At 39.0% G+C, this 16,316-nt stretch overlaps 1 protein-coding gene across 3 annotated transcripts in view; it reads right to left on the reverse strand.

Moving 5' to 3' along the window:
• LOC113545483 (RNA-binding Raly-like protein) overlaps positions 1–16,316 on the reverse strand; it is a 170,649-nt gene that overhangs the window by 78,655 nt on the left and 75,678 nt on the right. For all 3 annotated transcript variants that reach the window (XM_034307628.2, XM_026944859.3, XM_026944860.3), the window contains exon 2: positions 3,089–3,362. In XM_034307628.2, the coding sequence (XP_034163519.1) occupies positions 3,089–3,362 (274 nt within the window). The remainder of the gene's footprint in view (positions 1–3,088; positions 3,363–16,316) is intronic.

The raw sequence follows: 16,316 nt of genomic DNA on the forward strand, positions 1-16,316 counted from the left end.
GAGGTCTGTCTTGAATCACATACTAATTTTAGTCACTGATGGTAAATACGTGGCTCTTTCACCAAGGAACCACAGAACGTCGGAAACATTAGAGCTGACTAACAACATATTTATTCCTAATCTCTCAAATGTTAGCTAACATGATAATAACTGGGACAATACAAACTAGCTGAATGTTAATAAATAGCTAAATACAAATTGTACGTAGTAGCATATAGATTACCATGATGGGTATTAGGTCTCATTCTCGCTGTTGTATCTGTAATTTAGATGTGTCTGGAATTTAGATCAACTCCTTGAAGCTGTCTGATTTAAAAAGGTCACCTCTGACTTTTCTTTTAAAATGTAAGTCAAAAGTATTAGGTGAAAGAAAAAAGAGCAACAAATTGTATTTTGTTACTTTCAACCATTGAGTATTGGTGGAACCTTTGTGCCTTGCTATTTTCTTAATGTCTAACGGTAAGCTAACTAGTATGCTCTCTTCAAAGGACATAACATTAGGGAAGCCTTTAATGATCTGATTTTCACTCCACCCTGGCAAGGTCACAATGCTTTTTGTTCCATTATTAACACATTAACACGTTAACACATTCACTTGTGTTCGATACAAGCGCTGGGTTTCTGACGATCCAAGCTTCACCCGACATCACTAAAAATCACTGCATAAAACACCACACAAATGCCTAACATACATAATGCATATGTATTGCATAATCAAACAGTACCATAATTAATCAGCAGCCAAAGCTTGATTTGCTGCTCGGATATTTCTCTCCTCTCTCAATCCCCTCATATTTACTAACTGACCTTGTGCATCCAATTACATGGAATGGCTACTCTTAACAATTTTTTTAATTATTTCTCACATAAATCACATTGCAAAAAGCAAATAGCTGGATGATTTTCTAAAAAAAAAAAAAAAAAAGCAGGTCAAGTGTATAACAGGACAGCAGATAAATGCTAAACTACCCGCTCTTTTTTTAAACAGCACACCTCTCTCAAGGTCAAAGCTATAACCTTCTTCTATGAAAGACAGAGCAGCTAGGGTAAAAAAAAAAAAAAAAAAAGCAGATATTTGTTCAAATAGATAGTCACTGACAGTCTGCCATGGACAGTGAAGAGTAAACATGTTTACAAAGCAAATAGTAGTGACAGAATTCAGTTTAAAAAAAAAAGAGCTGTTTTGTTGTTCTGTAGATATTATGTCACTAAGGGTTTCAGATACATATATGCAGTGTTTAGTCTGTTTGAATCAAACCCTACAGTGTTTACCTCCTTTGTATGGTTCATTTGGGTTGGTGAGAACAGAGCAATCACAGTTGGGTGTGGACTAAAACAACCAAGAGTGAGGTGTTCTCGGTCTAGTTCCAAGTGAACTCTACCATGGTTCGATTGCAGTGAGAAAGTGATTTGACCCTGAATCGACCTGACTGTAGGAAGTGAATAAACATGCCAAATATTCTGGGTTTCTGTCAGCTCATTTTTGGAGATGCACAACAAACCAAAGAGCAGTAGTAAAGCTACAGAAATGTTTGGGCTGATGAAAAACCACAGTTATATTTTACCTTTTGGTTTATTAAACATTAAATTGTAGGTAGGAACTAAAGTTATGAGTGGGGAACTGAAGAAATGTCGGACCACACATGCCATAAGACTGGTCAGAGGAATTATTCAAGCCAATCATTTGGATTTGTTGCTTTACCATGCCATATCTTATTTGCATTGTATGGAGAAAAACTCAAAAATTTGCTGAAATTTGAAAAAATTCCTTGCAGCATTTGCTGAAATCACAACTGTGCACACATACAGAGAAAATAAATGTTACTGCTTTGTCACTTGTTAGTGTGGACATAGGGTCAGTTAACCACTATTCAGATTCGGACTTGCTTCTTCGTTATTACTAGGGTGTGCTATACTACTGTGATACCAAGTAATAGGAAGCACTAGTGCTAGTAATAGGACGGCACAAATTTAATTAGTGCCATCCTTTTACTAACCGTGGGTCACAAAATGGCAACATGCAAAAATGACAAATATGCAAGGATATCATGTACATTAATCAACTAATTCATGTAATTATCCAATCAGCCGATCACATGGCAGCACTACAATGCATAAAATCATGCAGATACAAATCAAGAGCTTCAGTTAATGTTCACATCAAACAGCACAATGAGGGAAAATCTGTGATCTCAGTGACTTTGATCGTGGCATGGTTGTTGGTCTCGGACGGGCTGGTTTGAGAATTTCAGAATGGCCAACTGTTTCGATCTGACAGGAAGTCTACAGTAACTCAAATAACCACGCCTTACATCTGTGGTGAGGAGAAAAGCATCTCAACGTGCACAACACAAGCCTGTGCCAACTCTAATCTTAGATTTCTGTCCTTGGTAGAAGGACAGAAGTGGAACCCAAGGTGGTCTTCTGTTTTTAAGGTTTGACCTGCCACGTGACTGGCTGATTGCATAATTCCGTGAATGTGCAGTGCTCTAATAAAGTGGATGGTGAGTGTATATGGCTACTACATGATGTTGTATCTCTGTATTCTCATTTGTGTTTTAATTCAGTAAGTTCATGTTATAAATGTTGTTCTGGAAGCAACAGGTCTACAAAAACAGGAAGCCCAGAAATTCAACTTATTCAACTGCCATGCAAAAAAGAACACTTCCTTTCCCTGTTTATTCATTGCTGTATTTTGACTCTGAATATGCCGCAGATAGAGGCCATGTTGCACAGATGGACATGAGGGACTCCGAGTCTAGCATGGCAAATTAGACTAGCAGTTCTCTCAATGCAGTTTTCAAATACAAGACACTTTCCAAAGCTGTCACCACAATACTCCCTAAAGCTTCCTGCAGTGACAGATAACTCAGCATCACTCCTCTTTTTTCAGGTCCTCATCAGAAAAAAGCACCACTTTTTTCTCTTTTGTAGCAAACAACCCAATAGTAAAAGTATAAGAAACAACATAATCATAATCAAACGTGGGCTGCATCAAAAGTAAGCTGCAGGCTGTGAGAAATCTCTAAAAGAGTTATCAGAATAAAGCACCTGGCGGAGTTGATACACACATGACAGACACACTCACCCAGCGGTTGTCCTGCTATGATCCGGGCATTCTCGCCGGCGACAGCAGCCCGGGCATTCCTCTCGCTCATGTACTGGACGAAGGCGTAGCCCTTGTGCACGGAGCAGCCCACGATCTTGCCGTACTTGGCAAAGATGACCTCGATGTCGGCCTTCTTAACGATGGCTGTGTTGAGGTTGCCGATAAAGACTCTGGAGTTGAGGGAACGTGGGTCATTCTTGTTGGTCACGTTGCTTGTCTGACTCTTACCAGTCATCCTTTTCTGATGGCTCTCCTAAAGTGCATACACACACACACACAGACACACGGGCATGCAAGCTTAGAAAACACAGCAACTCCACAAATATGCTCAATCTCAAAAGAAAGGCAATAACTATTCACTTCAGTCAAGTTCATATTTTACCTGCTGACTTTTATAGCTTATACAGAAGTAACTGTTGAAGTGAGTGTTAAAGCCAAATTAAGACTTATGGTTGTGTTTACACATTCATGTAGTCAGTCTTGTTATAGATACGCCTCTTGGGCCATTAACTCCAGCCCCATCTTTAGTACCCAGAAAGGCAAATATGAATAAAGCCAGTATTACATGCCCAGTGTGGCCTACAATTTTGCTGTGGACAACAATCCATAGTTTTTTAACAACAAAATAATTAATGACCTATGAATGAATGAATGAATGAATAAATACTCCTGTAACTGCTTCTAAAAATTGAAAACCCTTTTGAAAGCTCATCATTAATGTTATAAACTAGCATAATATGCTTACTGAAGATGAATGACTGTATGAATGAATGAATGATAATGGATACTGCGTAATAATTCTGTCAGATAGCCAGATAAATGATTCTGTGTAAACCACCTTAAGAGGTTTTAAGCAATGACCAATAACTGCAGCCAGCGGTGCTTGTAAGGTAGTTCACTGGGCTAGGCAACTCCTGTAACTCCAGAAGTTAACAAAGGCATTTTTGCTAACTAACAACCTAAAGCTTACTTTACACCAGAAGTGACAAGGCACAACTTAGATGGGTTAGATGTGTGCAGGAGTGTTTTCATTCCCAATCCACAATCTCACAAATGAATTATAACAAATACTTCCCACTCCAGCAGAAGGTATGACCAATCCCAGTTAGTTGGTTCTGTTCCCCAAAATATACAGATAGAAGTAATTCATGACCAGGATAGACCAAGTACTGAAGATGTATAGATAAATGAATGAGTTAATCCCAATTTACACAACAGTTAGTTCTGTTCCACTAATTTGATTGGACAAGCAGCATTCCAAGAGTGCTTATATTTAGTACAACCACACTGGGACATTTCACTGTTTGTATCACTCCACTCATTTCTGTGTTCATGGCATAAAAGTCCAATTCTAGCGATAGTTCAAAACCAAGTTAGCAACATCATCAGCAGATATGGCTTTTGACTCTTGAAAGCTTGTCAGATGAAGATGAAAAGGAAGAAGGGAAGTCAGTTTCACTGGAAACACCTTTAATGGGAAAGTACAAATCAATGTGAGCTAGCCAGCTACCCAACATGCTATAAAGTGAGTATGGCTTCTCTGGCTAGCGGCGCAAAAATAAACAAAACATTTGGTTATATTGTGTCTGAAATGTCACTTACTCTATATTAATTTCTTGTTTATATAATTGTTGTATAAAAGCAATATCACACTTGCAATTGTGTGGTTATACTGAATATCGGCATACCTGTGATTAGCTATGGCACTCAGCCTGTGGCCTTGAGCCTACGGCCAAATCACAGCTGTGCCGATTTTCAGTATAACCGCACTTTTGCATGTGCGATATTGCTTAATTACACCAGATGCTGCAAGGTGCCCAACGTGCACCCAAGTGGCTTTTCTACTTTTCATAAGCTTCATATTTGACCACCTTCTCCTGCTTGCATGAGAGTAAATAACTCCCGTTCCCATGCGATCGCAGTCCCCACTCCCATTCCCATGTGATCCCAGTCCCCACACCCATTCCCATGGGATCCCAGTCCCCACGCCCATTCCCATCGGATCCCAGTCCCCATGTCCATTCCCATGGGATCCCAGTCCCCACACCCATTCCCATGGGATCCCAGTCCCCATGCCCATTTCCATGTTGATTATCCCCATTAAATTTTTACTATTAATTTCAGTAGCAGGTAGAAATTTTACAGAGTTTATGGCTGACTGTGAGGAAGACTGCTGATGTAGGACTATAAATCGAAATATGTGCTTACTGTATGTGGTGATTATGATTATGATTATGTGGAATGCAGACTATTAATATTAGTGTCAATATTATATTTTAGTGCCAACAGGGTGTCTGGTGAAAGCTGCTAGCTAGGTTAACTAAATTTGGCAACAACACTAACTAAGCAGGCTAACTAAACAATTTGCAGTGCGTGAGTGAGTTAACTGCAAGATAGCAAACTAATTAAGGTAACTCTGGTAATGAAGCTACACAAGCTAGGCAAGGTCTTGGTGCTAATTGACTGAGCTGTGCTAAATCATAAAAAAAAAATCACAGTTAACATTGTGTTTCTTAGTGTTCTGCCTGTAAATAATTCTGTAGATATTATGTAATGGAGCTGTGTGGCTGTGTATATTTTAAAGGATGTGGTTTTGTAAATGTTTTATAGAATGTTCTGTTGATTTTATATTTACGTAAAAGGTTGAGTCCATTTAGCAGTTGGAAGATTAGCTAGTTACCTAACTAACATGAATTGACCATGCTGTCCACCATGGTTGGGCAGGGCTTCATGTACATAGGCACCAGGTTCCAGTGTTATTGTAGCTCAAATTTTAACTACAACATCTGTTGCTTTGGTTCTACCACATGGCACTTTAGATTAAATGTAATCTCTCTTCTAATATTAAAAAATGTTAGCAGTAAATATCAGTGAATATCAGATTATCAAGATGGGAAATCTCATCTGCACACACAATGGCTCCCAGGGTGTGGGGGTTATTAGTTATTTGAGATGACTCATATTCACCTCCTATTGTACATGAATTATGTTGTAACACTTCCATGCATCTTTTCCAAGTCACTAAGTTCACGATAATGATAGCCCTTCACTTCCTGAGTTAAATGGTGGCTTTCATAACCCACTGAGCATCCTTGTTCCTTAATTATTTTTGAAATATGAAGTCATGTGGAGAATAATTTGTCCAATTATGTCAAAATTACATCAGTTTATAGTGCATGCTTTTATTTCTGAAGTCCACACAGGTTATAATCCCCAAAGGTGTTTTATTTTAAATCGGGTGGTATTTTTTTTTTCCCATCAGGTGATATTTATTTCAAGTTCATTCTTATAAAATGTCAATTGCATATTTGGCCTCGTTCATATTCTCCCATATATCACTGCCACCTTTTATAGCAAAGTGACCTCATTTTAAATCAACCCTGGCTGCTGTCCATGACATCTGAACAACAGACAGAGACCGTCTAAAAGTCCTTAACGAAGGGCAATGGGGCGAGTGAGAGAGAGAGAGAGAGAGAGAGAGAGAGAGGAAGAAAACCTGAAAACCAGGAATAGACATAAACTCGGGTACTTATACCTGCTGGTTCTGAAGCTCAATTCTGATATTATTATAAACACTATCTAATAACAACTGGACATTAAGCTACTAATATTAACCAACACCAAATTATGAACTACTAGAAAGACACACTTCAGTGATAAATTTAAATGAAAATGTTATATCCGGATTTCTGTAAAGCTGCTTTGTGACTGTTAGAATCTCTAAACAAATAAAATAGAATTGAGTGTTACACTGCCCTAAAACCTGCATACACATGAAAACAGCTACATACCTCACTTCAGGAAACTTAGAATTGCCCTGATGTACAGACTCAGTAAGTACATCCTGGAAAGAGAAACAGGTCACCACACACAGACCTGGCTGTCCAGAGAGGACTGGCTATGCACTTACTGTCAGCTGAGTGAAATACTTCCTAACACAAAGAAACACATTCTACCAGAAAATACGCAGCATCACACTTAAATTTGAGAAGTGCACGGACACAGATAAACTCCCATAAATACTGGAGGGGAAAAGTGAATCATTCACCCAGCAGGAAAATTTGTGTCATCCTGTCCTCATCTTAGGACTTTTTTCAGATGGCTATTTTCATCTGCTACTCTTTGCTATCATTTGCTACTTGCTGTTTACGATCAATAACTTTTTATTGGACCAAAATGGAATATCTATTAAAAGCGCAACAACACAACTATTAGGGCAATAAGCAACACATTATATCATGGGGTCTTGTAATAAGAATTATGTGCATCAAACTACGACCTACACCAAAAGGCAGATAGGCAGATTTTTCCTGATTTCTAATTATTTTAAAGTGTTTTAAATCTGCAGTGCTCCACTGGCTTCATGCCGCCTTTCCTTGAATACCAGACACGGTACACAGAAAAGCTGTAACCCTTTCATTTAAACCAATATGCACTAAATTTACAGTTCTGTCCTTTTGTGTAATTTGTACTTTGATTGGACAATGTGTGCTTATCTATTTTAGTTTCTCATCCAAAGACATCATGAGGAAAAAAATCATCATGAGGATGATCGAGAAAATAATCCACCTCATTTGTGCTCATTACACATGCACTATTTCACATGTGCCTTCTCAATCACTGCTGATGACATGTTACACATAGAGTATGTGTCTGGAAAATGTCTAGCAAATGGAGATCAAATCTAAGCGGCGTATCACTCACTGAACATTGCTGTCACTGATCGGCTGCATGAGTCTACAGTCTGGGCTAGAAGGAAATCAACCCCCGCTTCGCTTCTTCGTACCATTCTGAATTTTTCTTACACCCGTTGGTGTTGCAATTGTGCTTAGTTCCAAAAAAGTCAAAAATAGTCCATTTTAAGACATACAGACATATAATCTGATGTGGATGCCAAAAGTGAAACTTTATATTAATCGCTTTTCGTCTTTGAAAAAACAGGGAGGTTCGACTTAACCCTGCTAGTCCATTTATACCAGCTGTCCCTGCTTCTCATATTTATCTGTTATTGACCTTCAGATTCAATTCAATTCAATTCAGTTTTGTATAGCGCTTTTAACAATGAACATGGTCACAAAGCAGCTTTACAGAAATAAATGGATTCACAAAAATATATTGTAAATATTTGAATTTATCACTGTGAATTTATCCCTAATGAGCAAGCCAGTGGCAACGGTGGCAAGGAAAAACTCCCCGAGATGATATGAGGAAGAAACCTTGAGAGGAACCAGACTCAAAAGGGAACCCATCCTCATCTGGGTGCGATGGATAGTGCGATTATAAATAAATCCCTTCTATTATTGTGTACTATATGGACAAATAGTGCAATTGTGCAACCAATAAATTCTTCACAGTTTTTGCAAGAAGTCCGGCTGGTTAAAATCTATCCACTGTCCACTGATGGAGTCCTGAGTACGAAGCTGCTCGTGGCAACCGCAGCCCCAAAGCCACTACAGCAATCACAGTCCCAAGCCATTACAGTACAGCTCCCAATATGTGATCCCCAAGCCATCTCCACAGCCCCCAGGTGGCGCCATCCCCAGCAATCCAAACAGTTCTTCAGGCAGTCCATATGGGGCCGCCCCCAGCAGCAGATGATCTGTGATATTTGCTTTGTCAGTAATATAATCTAACAATTGTGCCAGTAAAGCATTGTTGAAACAGAACTTTTTTTTTTTATCCAAACACTAGTTATACTGCTATGATACTGTATTTGACACAGTTCCAGTTTCAGCTAAAGAAGTAAGGAGAGACGGAAAGCGAGCAATAGAGGTTTGTGTCAAACTGTAAGCTTTCTTCTCCTACTTTCTTACTGAGCGTTCTCAGCATGCACACACACGGCACTGCACCAAACACAGCTGAGTGTAGAAAGCCCTGCTACGAGCTGACAACTAACCTTCCATTGGGTGTCATCCAAACCCACAAACACGCTCGCTAAAGGAGGCTGACAATCCGCCTGCTATCGTGGAAGACTGAAATGCATTATACTCCTTCTCTCACAGTGTCAATTACCCGCTTACATAAATAAATATATAAATCTCGCACTCGCAGGTATACAAATATGCCCAGATATGCTAGAATATGAAAATCTGAGAACAGGTGTGAGATTTACATACATTTGCACATTATGCTAAATACTGCTATTGATCTAATGTCATTTATGTTCAAAATGCAAAACTCATTATGTCCCAAGGACGTGTTAAATCATTCAGGCTAGAGGTAGAAAAGATGCTTCCTATTTTCATCACTTTCAAATGCATTACGCTTCTTGGTGAGAATTTTCAAGTTTCCCGTTTAATTCACCTGCAAATTTAACATTTGCATCATCTAATAAAGCATGCTGTAAGTCTTTTAATACTGGCCTGATGCTGCAGTGTCCCTGAAACATGGAGATGACATCTATTTAGCTTTGCCACTTAATGCCTGAATAATGGATCCAATACCCAGTAAATAGGATTAGTTGCCAAGGTAACACACATTCTGTTATTGGCAGCACGCTTGCACACTCACTCACTCACAGAGGCAGAAATTGAAAAATGAAATTTGCTCCATTGTCCGTGCTCTGTCCGCTCTCTCTGTCTGTCTGTCTCTGTCTTCCTTTCTCTCTTTATAAGCCCCTCTGTGTCTCTCGACCATAAGTGAACTGCAGGGATTAATGTCCTCGGCACAAATTACTCCCAAACATTCATCAGCTTATCACATCACAGATAACACACACTCACATGCATAAAACACACACACACACACACACACACACACGCACATGCACAAGTTTAGCTTTGACAGATTTTCACTGAAGGAGGAACTGGATATGAATTCATTAGAAACTCATTATTTTCACACTTGAATACTGGAATTTGCACCCAAGGCATCATTATCTCAGGGTTTTTTTTTTTTAATTCTTTTCAAATCATAGATAGATTTCACAATTTTATGTCATCTCACCTATGCACAATTTTTGCACAAATGGTACACACCGCAAAAAATTATTATATTTTTATATATTATAGGAAGTGAAAATATCTTGACTATAGTCAGATTTGTCTAGTTTTTCCTATTATATGAATACAATAAACCAAATATATTAATTATTAAACCTATTATGATTATTAACCCTATTTATAGACATTCTATTTACAAATTTCAAGTTTGTTATAGTCTTGTTCTATTGGCAGATAATTTTTCTAATTAAGTATTTTTTTCTTAAACGAAGCTAAGTTATCTGACAATAGAATAAGAAAATGTAAGGCTTGAAATGAGTAAAAGAATCTAAAACAGGGTCTTATATTTGAATTACAGTAATCTCAGTAAGCTCATAATAAGAAGCATTTGATAAATTTGTCCACAACATGCATTTCCTTTCCTTTCTGAAACCAGAAACCAGAAGTAGCACAATTTCATCCAATCACGTTATGAGACACCTGACACCAGGAACAGATCGCTTTCATGTAATGAAAACCCCACTTGAAGCAAACCCCAGACTAATTTTCAAGTGAACCAGAGTGCTTTGTAATTAGAAAACAGCTTTAGGCCTCTGAGAAATATGCAGACCTCTCAACACAAGGTCTGGAAAAATAAGTGCGAAAACACCCTTAAAGTGATTTCTATGGATTCCTCTTTGGTAACATCCAAGTGAACATCCTACAGCACACCTCACACAGCAGAGACGGGAGACCCCGAGTGACAATTCTTCCCTCTCACGACTCTGGTAAACCGAGAACAGTGCGGTGACAGACTGCCGAGAAAGGGAGTGTGAGAGGGAGAGAAACAAAAAAAAAAAAAAAGAGTACAGGAATAGAGGAGGAGTGAGAAAATGTCGTGAAAGCCGAGACTGTAATTATTACAGCTGCTAAAAAGCGTAGGCAAGACAGGAAGAAGGAAAACGACTGTGCTGTCTTTGTGTTCCTAAACACATCTAGCTCATTCTTTCTCTCTTGCTCTCTCTCTCTTGCACACACACACACACACACACACACACACACACACACACACACACCTAATGCCATTCACACCTTCACAGAGGCCCATATGTGTGTTCACCAAGCTTAAGCATAAAGCCTAAATGAAAGTCACAGTTAATTTGCTCAGTATTTAAATAATTTTTGTCATCTCTGTTAATTTAAATAGATAATAGCCTTTTTGTTTACATTGTATTATAAACCTACTTTCTTTAAAATTTTTGTGTTATCCTGGCCAGAGTCACAGTGGATCTGGAGCCTATCCTGGGAACAATGGGTGTGAGGTGGAAATACACCCTGGATGGGATACCAGTGCACAAAAGGGCATCATGAACACACACATTCACATGGGAGGAAACCAGAGAACCCAGAGCAAACCCACACAGACACAAAGAGAAAATATGAAGCGACACACTGATAGTCGATGCTCCTCAAGCTCAGAATCAAACCAGGGACCCAAAAAAAAAAATGATTATAAATAAATAAAAACACCACCATAAAATCTGTAACCAAACAAAGGTCAATCATATAAATAGGGAGGTAGTGCACCAGAGTCATGAAAACCTGATACTCAATAATGCTTTCCAATTAGCTAATAGCTAACTTTGACACACTCAATTATGTTTAATTAATTAAGGAAGACAAAATTTGTGATTGAAATTAAAATATGTTTAACTTTGCAGCCCTGATTTGGCTATTCACCTAGAACTTCTACCCACAAACACACACAGAATGTGATCAAGGGCAAAATAGGTCTTAGTTTGGGTAAGAAAAGTCAGACACCTTTCCACAGAATAATGACCAAACTAGAATAATCCACTGCAGGGCCTCGATATTTACACCAACGTGCTCATTTAGGAAGACATGGGTCAACCAGCGCCTCCCCCTCTCAGCTCTTCCCCGATTCGATCGAGTTTAGCAGTGTAATAAGCGGCCCGCTGTTATTTAGAGCCTCTCACTGACATGCGTATTGATGGCGGTGGACACAGAGGCGAGAACATTCGCAAATCAGCGGAGATGTGTTAAATTGCCTCTCTGGTCAGATAAATCACTTTTGTCGAGAGCTCATGTGAGAGCTCCCTTGCCCTCCCTTCCTCACACTCATCCTCCTCCTTTTCTTGGCTCAGAGCCATCTCCCTGGCACCTTGGTGTTTCACGTTAGTGTGTGTGTGTGTGTGTGTGTGTGTGTGTGTGTGTATGTGTGTGTTTCTTTTTCCCTTTCAAAGGAGGTGCTGAAGTTAATTGATTTCATTGCCAATGTTCCTGCTGCTGCTGCTGCTTATTCATGTTACAACCCTGTGTGTTCAGAACAATGTCAGCTCCCTGCATCATCTCTGAGGAGAAAAGGAGAAGATCATTCATTCATTCATTCATTCATCCATCTTCAGTAAATGCTTTATCCTGGTCAGGGATGTGGTAATTCACCCTGGATGGGAGTCCACCACAGGGCACCATTTGCACACTCATTCCCACCTGGGGCCAATTAGAGTAGCCAAACCACCTATTTGCATGTTATTGGTAGGTGGGAGGAAACCAGAGAACCCAGAGGAAACCCAGAGGAGAACATGCTAAATGCAACTCAGATGGTAATCTGAGCTCAGGATCAAAACAGGTTTCATCCGGGAGAAGATCAGCAATGCTATTTTACATTGTATGAGAATTTCAGCAATTTCTGTATTCAGTAAACTTTATTTTCTAATGATGATGTGGAAAGGAAATCTAAAAGATCTGGTGATTGTTGTGAAGGCGATTAAGAGGCCTGTTTTGTTAAGATTCAGTTTATCAGTCCAAGAAGGGATATCAGAAAGGCAATCCAATATCTTCCATGGAAAAGAAAAGTACCATTGTCTGTCATTAGTGATAAAAAAAGCAATCTGATATGATCTGATCATTGATAGTGATTCATAAGAGAAATAAGAGTGGACCAAGAGTTGAACCCTGGAGAACTCCTCTAGTGAGGTTGTTAGGTGATGAAACAGAACATGCTACAGGATTAGATTGACAGCTGTAAAGATGATGAAAACCTGGTCAAACATAGATTTAGTTCTAGTTGATGGATTTCCACCCAGGAAGAGATGTCAGAAAGGCAGTCTGATATCTTCTGTGAGACCTGGGACACGGATGGAGGAAAAGAGAAGTAAAGTGTCATCAGCATAGCAGCAGTAGCAGCAGTATAGTGCCATCAGCATAGCAGTAGCAGCAGTAAAGTGTCTGCAGCATAGCAGTGGTAAAAGAAGCCACATGATTGAATCAGTGAGCTCATTGCACAGTATGTGTATATAGGGAAAACAAGAGTGGACTAAGACATCAAACCTGGGGAACACCTGTAGTTAGGGTGTGAGGGGATGAAATAGAGCCACTACATGCAACATGGTCTTACAGATATGATGAAAACCAGATCAGAGGATAGCTCCCAGTCCCAACGTGAACAAGATTAGGAATAAGGATCTAATGTTTCTCAGGATCAATGGTGATATACAGTATCAATATGACTCTACAGTGGCAGGATATTCGAATTGCACTCTCTCTCCTCTCTGCTCTACAGTACACTGCAATCCCTTACGTACCATTTCATCTTTTTTACGTGCAACACTTTGCCTTTCACAACTAAGTTTTCTCCAATGACTTTGCCAACTCCTTGACACTCAGCTTTCAAACTGACAAGTGGATGCAGAATATGCCAGCCATAGCCAAGCTCTGAGTAAACAATAAAACAGTGGAGGAAAGCATGCATTTGGTGATCCAGCATATAGCAGCATGAGGGTGATGGTATATTATATATAAAGCTCTACAGTACTGGCAGGGTAGGTATCCAACTCCGAGTGTGTGCGAATTTAATGAATAGGGCCACGCTAGAGAGGCTGCTTAAAAAGGCAGATGCTGGGGATTTAAAGAGCTGTGCCCACAGCTTCATTAACATAGTCTCACCAACCCCTTCAATGCATTTCCTGTACAATTTTCACCTTTGGAAACGCACAGAGAGGCGGCGTCAGCCAGTCGAAATAGCAATCAGCCTGTGAAGCCGCTCAATCACAACAAAGAGAGGAAGGCATGACCTTCCCACCCTCCCAATGTCAGATGGAGAATCTGGCCTCGTTTGATTACTGTTTTTAAGATGCCCTTGTGGACTTGCCCTCGCCATAAGGCACTGGCGATCTGAAACAATTTCTGGTTCACAACTGAAAAAATTGTCAGGTTCATAGATTATATTTCTAAAATATAACATCTGATTTACCCTGTCAGTCAAAAGTACTTGAATAAAGCACTCACTGTGGAGTTATCTGTTTAAATTCTTCTTCCTAGTCCACTATCAGATTGCAATAAGGCTCTAAATGAGTGCTTTATTAAAGGCAAATTAAAAGCAATTACTGTAAGGCTAGATTTGTCTTACAATGGATATTAGACAGTGTTAGTATCAACTGTAAGACAAATATACATGTGTTGCTATAAGTGCCTAATTAGAGTGATCCAGATCAGCTTTTTCCAGTTAGATCTAGCTTTATTTTTCCAAAAAAATTAAAAGTATCAAACATTTCTCAGTTCACGTATATATATTTTTACTTGAGTAAAAGTACTTGAATCCGTTTCTTGAAGTTTAACCAAAAATGATACAACATTTTGACTGGCAGTTACTGCGACCAACTACTTCATCTACATCATACATCATATAACAAATGCAGTTATTTTACTTGGCAAGCTTTGGTTGTCTACCAGATGTTTTCTGTCTATTCTATTTTATCATTTGATTTTGTTTTTGTCTACTCGGGGAGCATTCACAATCTGGAAGACATCCAGTTATGCCTAAATTGAATGTTTGCATATAAAGCCGCCTCTTGAGATACTTCTATCTGGCTGATTTTTAACACCTGGTTCAGTAACAGCTAACGTTTGTCAGCTGTCAATGTCTTGGCAATGTCATGACATATTGCTGCTTTCGAAACTTGTTTCCAACCTTTTCTTTACAGGAACCTTCTTAGCTATTCAATCACTGTCTTCTAAGGGCTTATTTATACTCTTGTGAAGATGGGTCTTGGGATGTAGAGAAGGGGTTTATAGGTTTAACATAGCTCGCAGAGGCACACAATACATTGTGTGAATCTGTGGTGCTGTGAGTGAAGCAAATTCTGGCTAAGTAGGAAAATATATTGAATTGGGTTATGTTGGGACAACATGCAAACTGGAGTTAGCACATGAGCTAAACAGCACAGGTTGAGGACTAGTTGGCAGAAAAGGTGCATTATTATACCCATTGAAATAGTTTAGGATGTGATATTTAAAAAAATAAATAAATTGCCTCATTGAATTGACACTGAGTCCTTGGAGGATATATAATATATAAATAAATGCCATATAGACTATATAAATGTGAAGGCATTCATAAGTAAGGCATAAAACACAACAGAGCATGCTGCTATAGAAAAATAATCAACCAATCAGAATTGAGAATTCAACAGTGCTGTGGTATAAAATGCTAGAATGCATACATAATGCATAATAATTTATGAACATGCACTATACTTTATAACCAACTGTATTATGCATTATGAATTCTTAGTGTAATGCATTTTGAAGTAGTGCTTTAATACACTATATGGCCAAAAGTTTGCGGACACCTGACCATACCAGTCATATCGCATGTGCTTGTTGAACATCCCATTCCAAATTTAGTCCCAATTCGCTGTTATCCTCCACTCCTCTGGGAAGGCTTTCCACTACATTTTGGAGCGTGGCTATGGGGATTTGTCCACTGAGCCACAAGAGCATTAGTGAGGTCAGGTACTGTCGCTGGGCGAGGAGGCCTGGGGGGCAGTCACTGTTCCAGTTCATCCCAAAGGTGTTCAGTGGGGTTGAGGTCAGGGCTCTGTGCAGGACACTCGAGTGCTACCACTCCAACCTTAACACACCATGTCTTCCTGTGATAATGACAATGTGCACAGGGGCATTGTCATGCTGGAACAGGTTTGTGCCTCTTAGTTCCAGTGAAGGGAAATTGTAATTGTAAAAGCCAAATGGCTTTTGGCTATATATAGTGTGTGTGTGTGTGGATATATACTGTATATATATATATATATATATATATATATATATATATATATATATATATATATATATATACATATATATATATATATATATATATACATATACATATATGTGTTTTATGCCTTCTTATGAATGCCTTTTGCAAATGTTCACAGACGCAAGAAACATAAATCATTCCTAAGACACTGACAGCATTGAAATCAAGG

Source organism: Pangasianodon hypophthalmus, chromosome 1, assembly GCF_027358585.1.
Source record: "Pangasianodon hypophthalmus isolate fPanHyp1 chromosome 1, fPanHyp1.pri, whole genome shotgun sequence".
In the NCBI taxonomy this organism is placed as follows: domain Eukaryota; kingdom Metazoa; phylum Chordata; class Actinopteri; order Siluriformes; family Pangasiidae; genus Pangasianodon; species Pangasianodon hypophthalmus.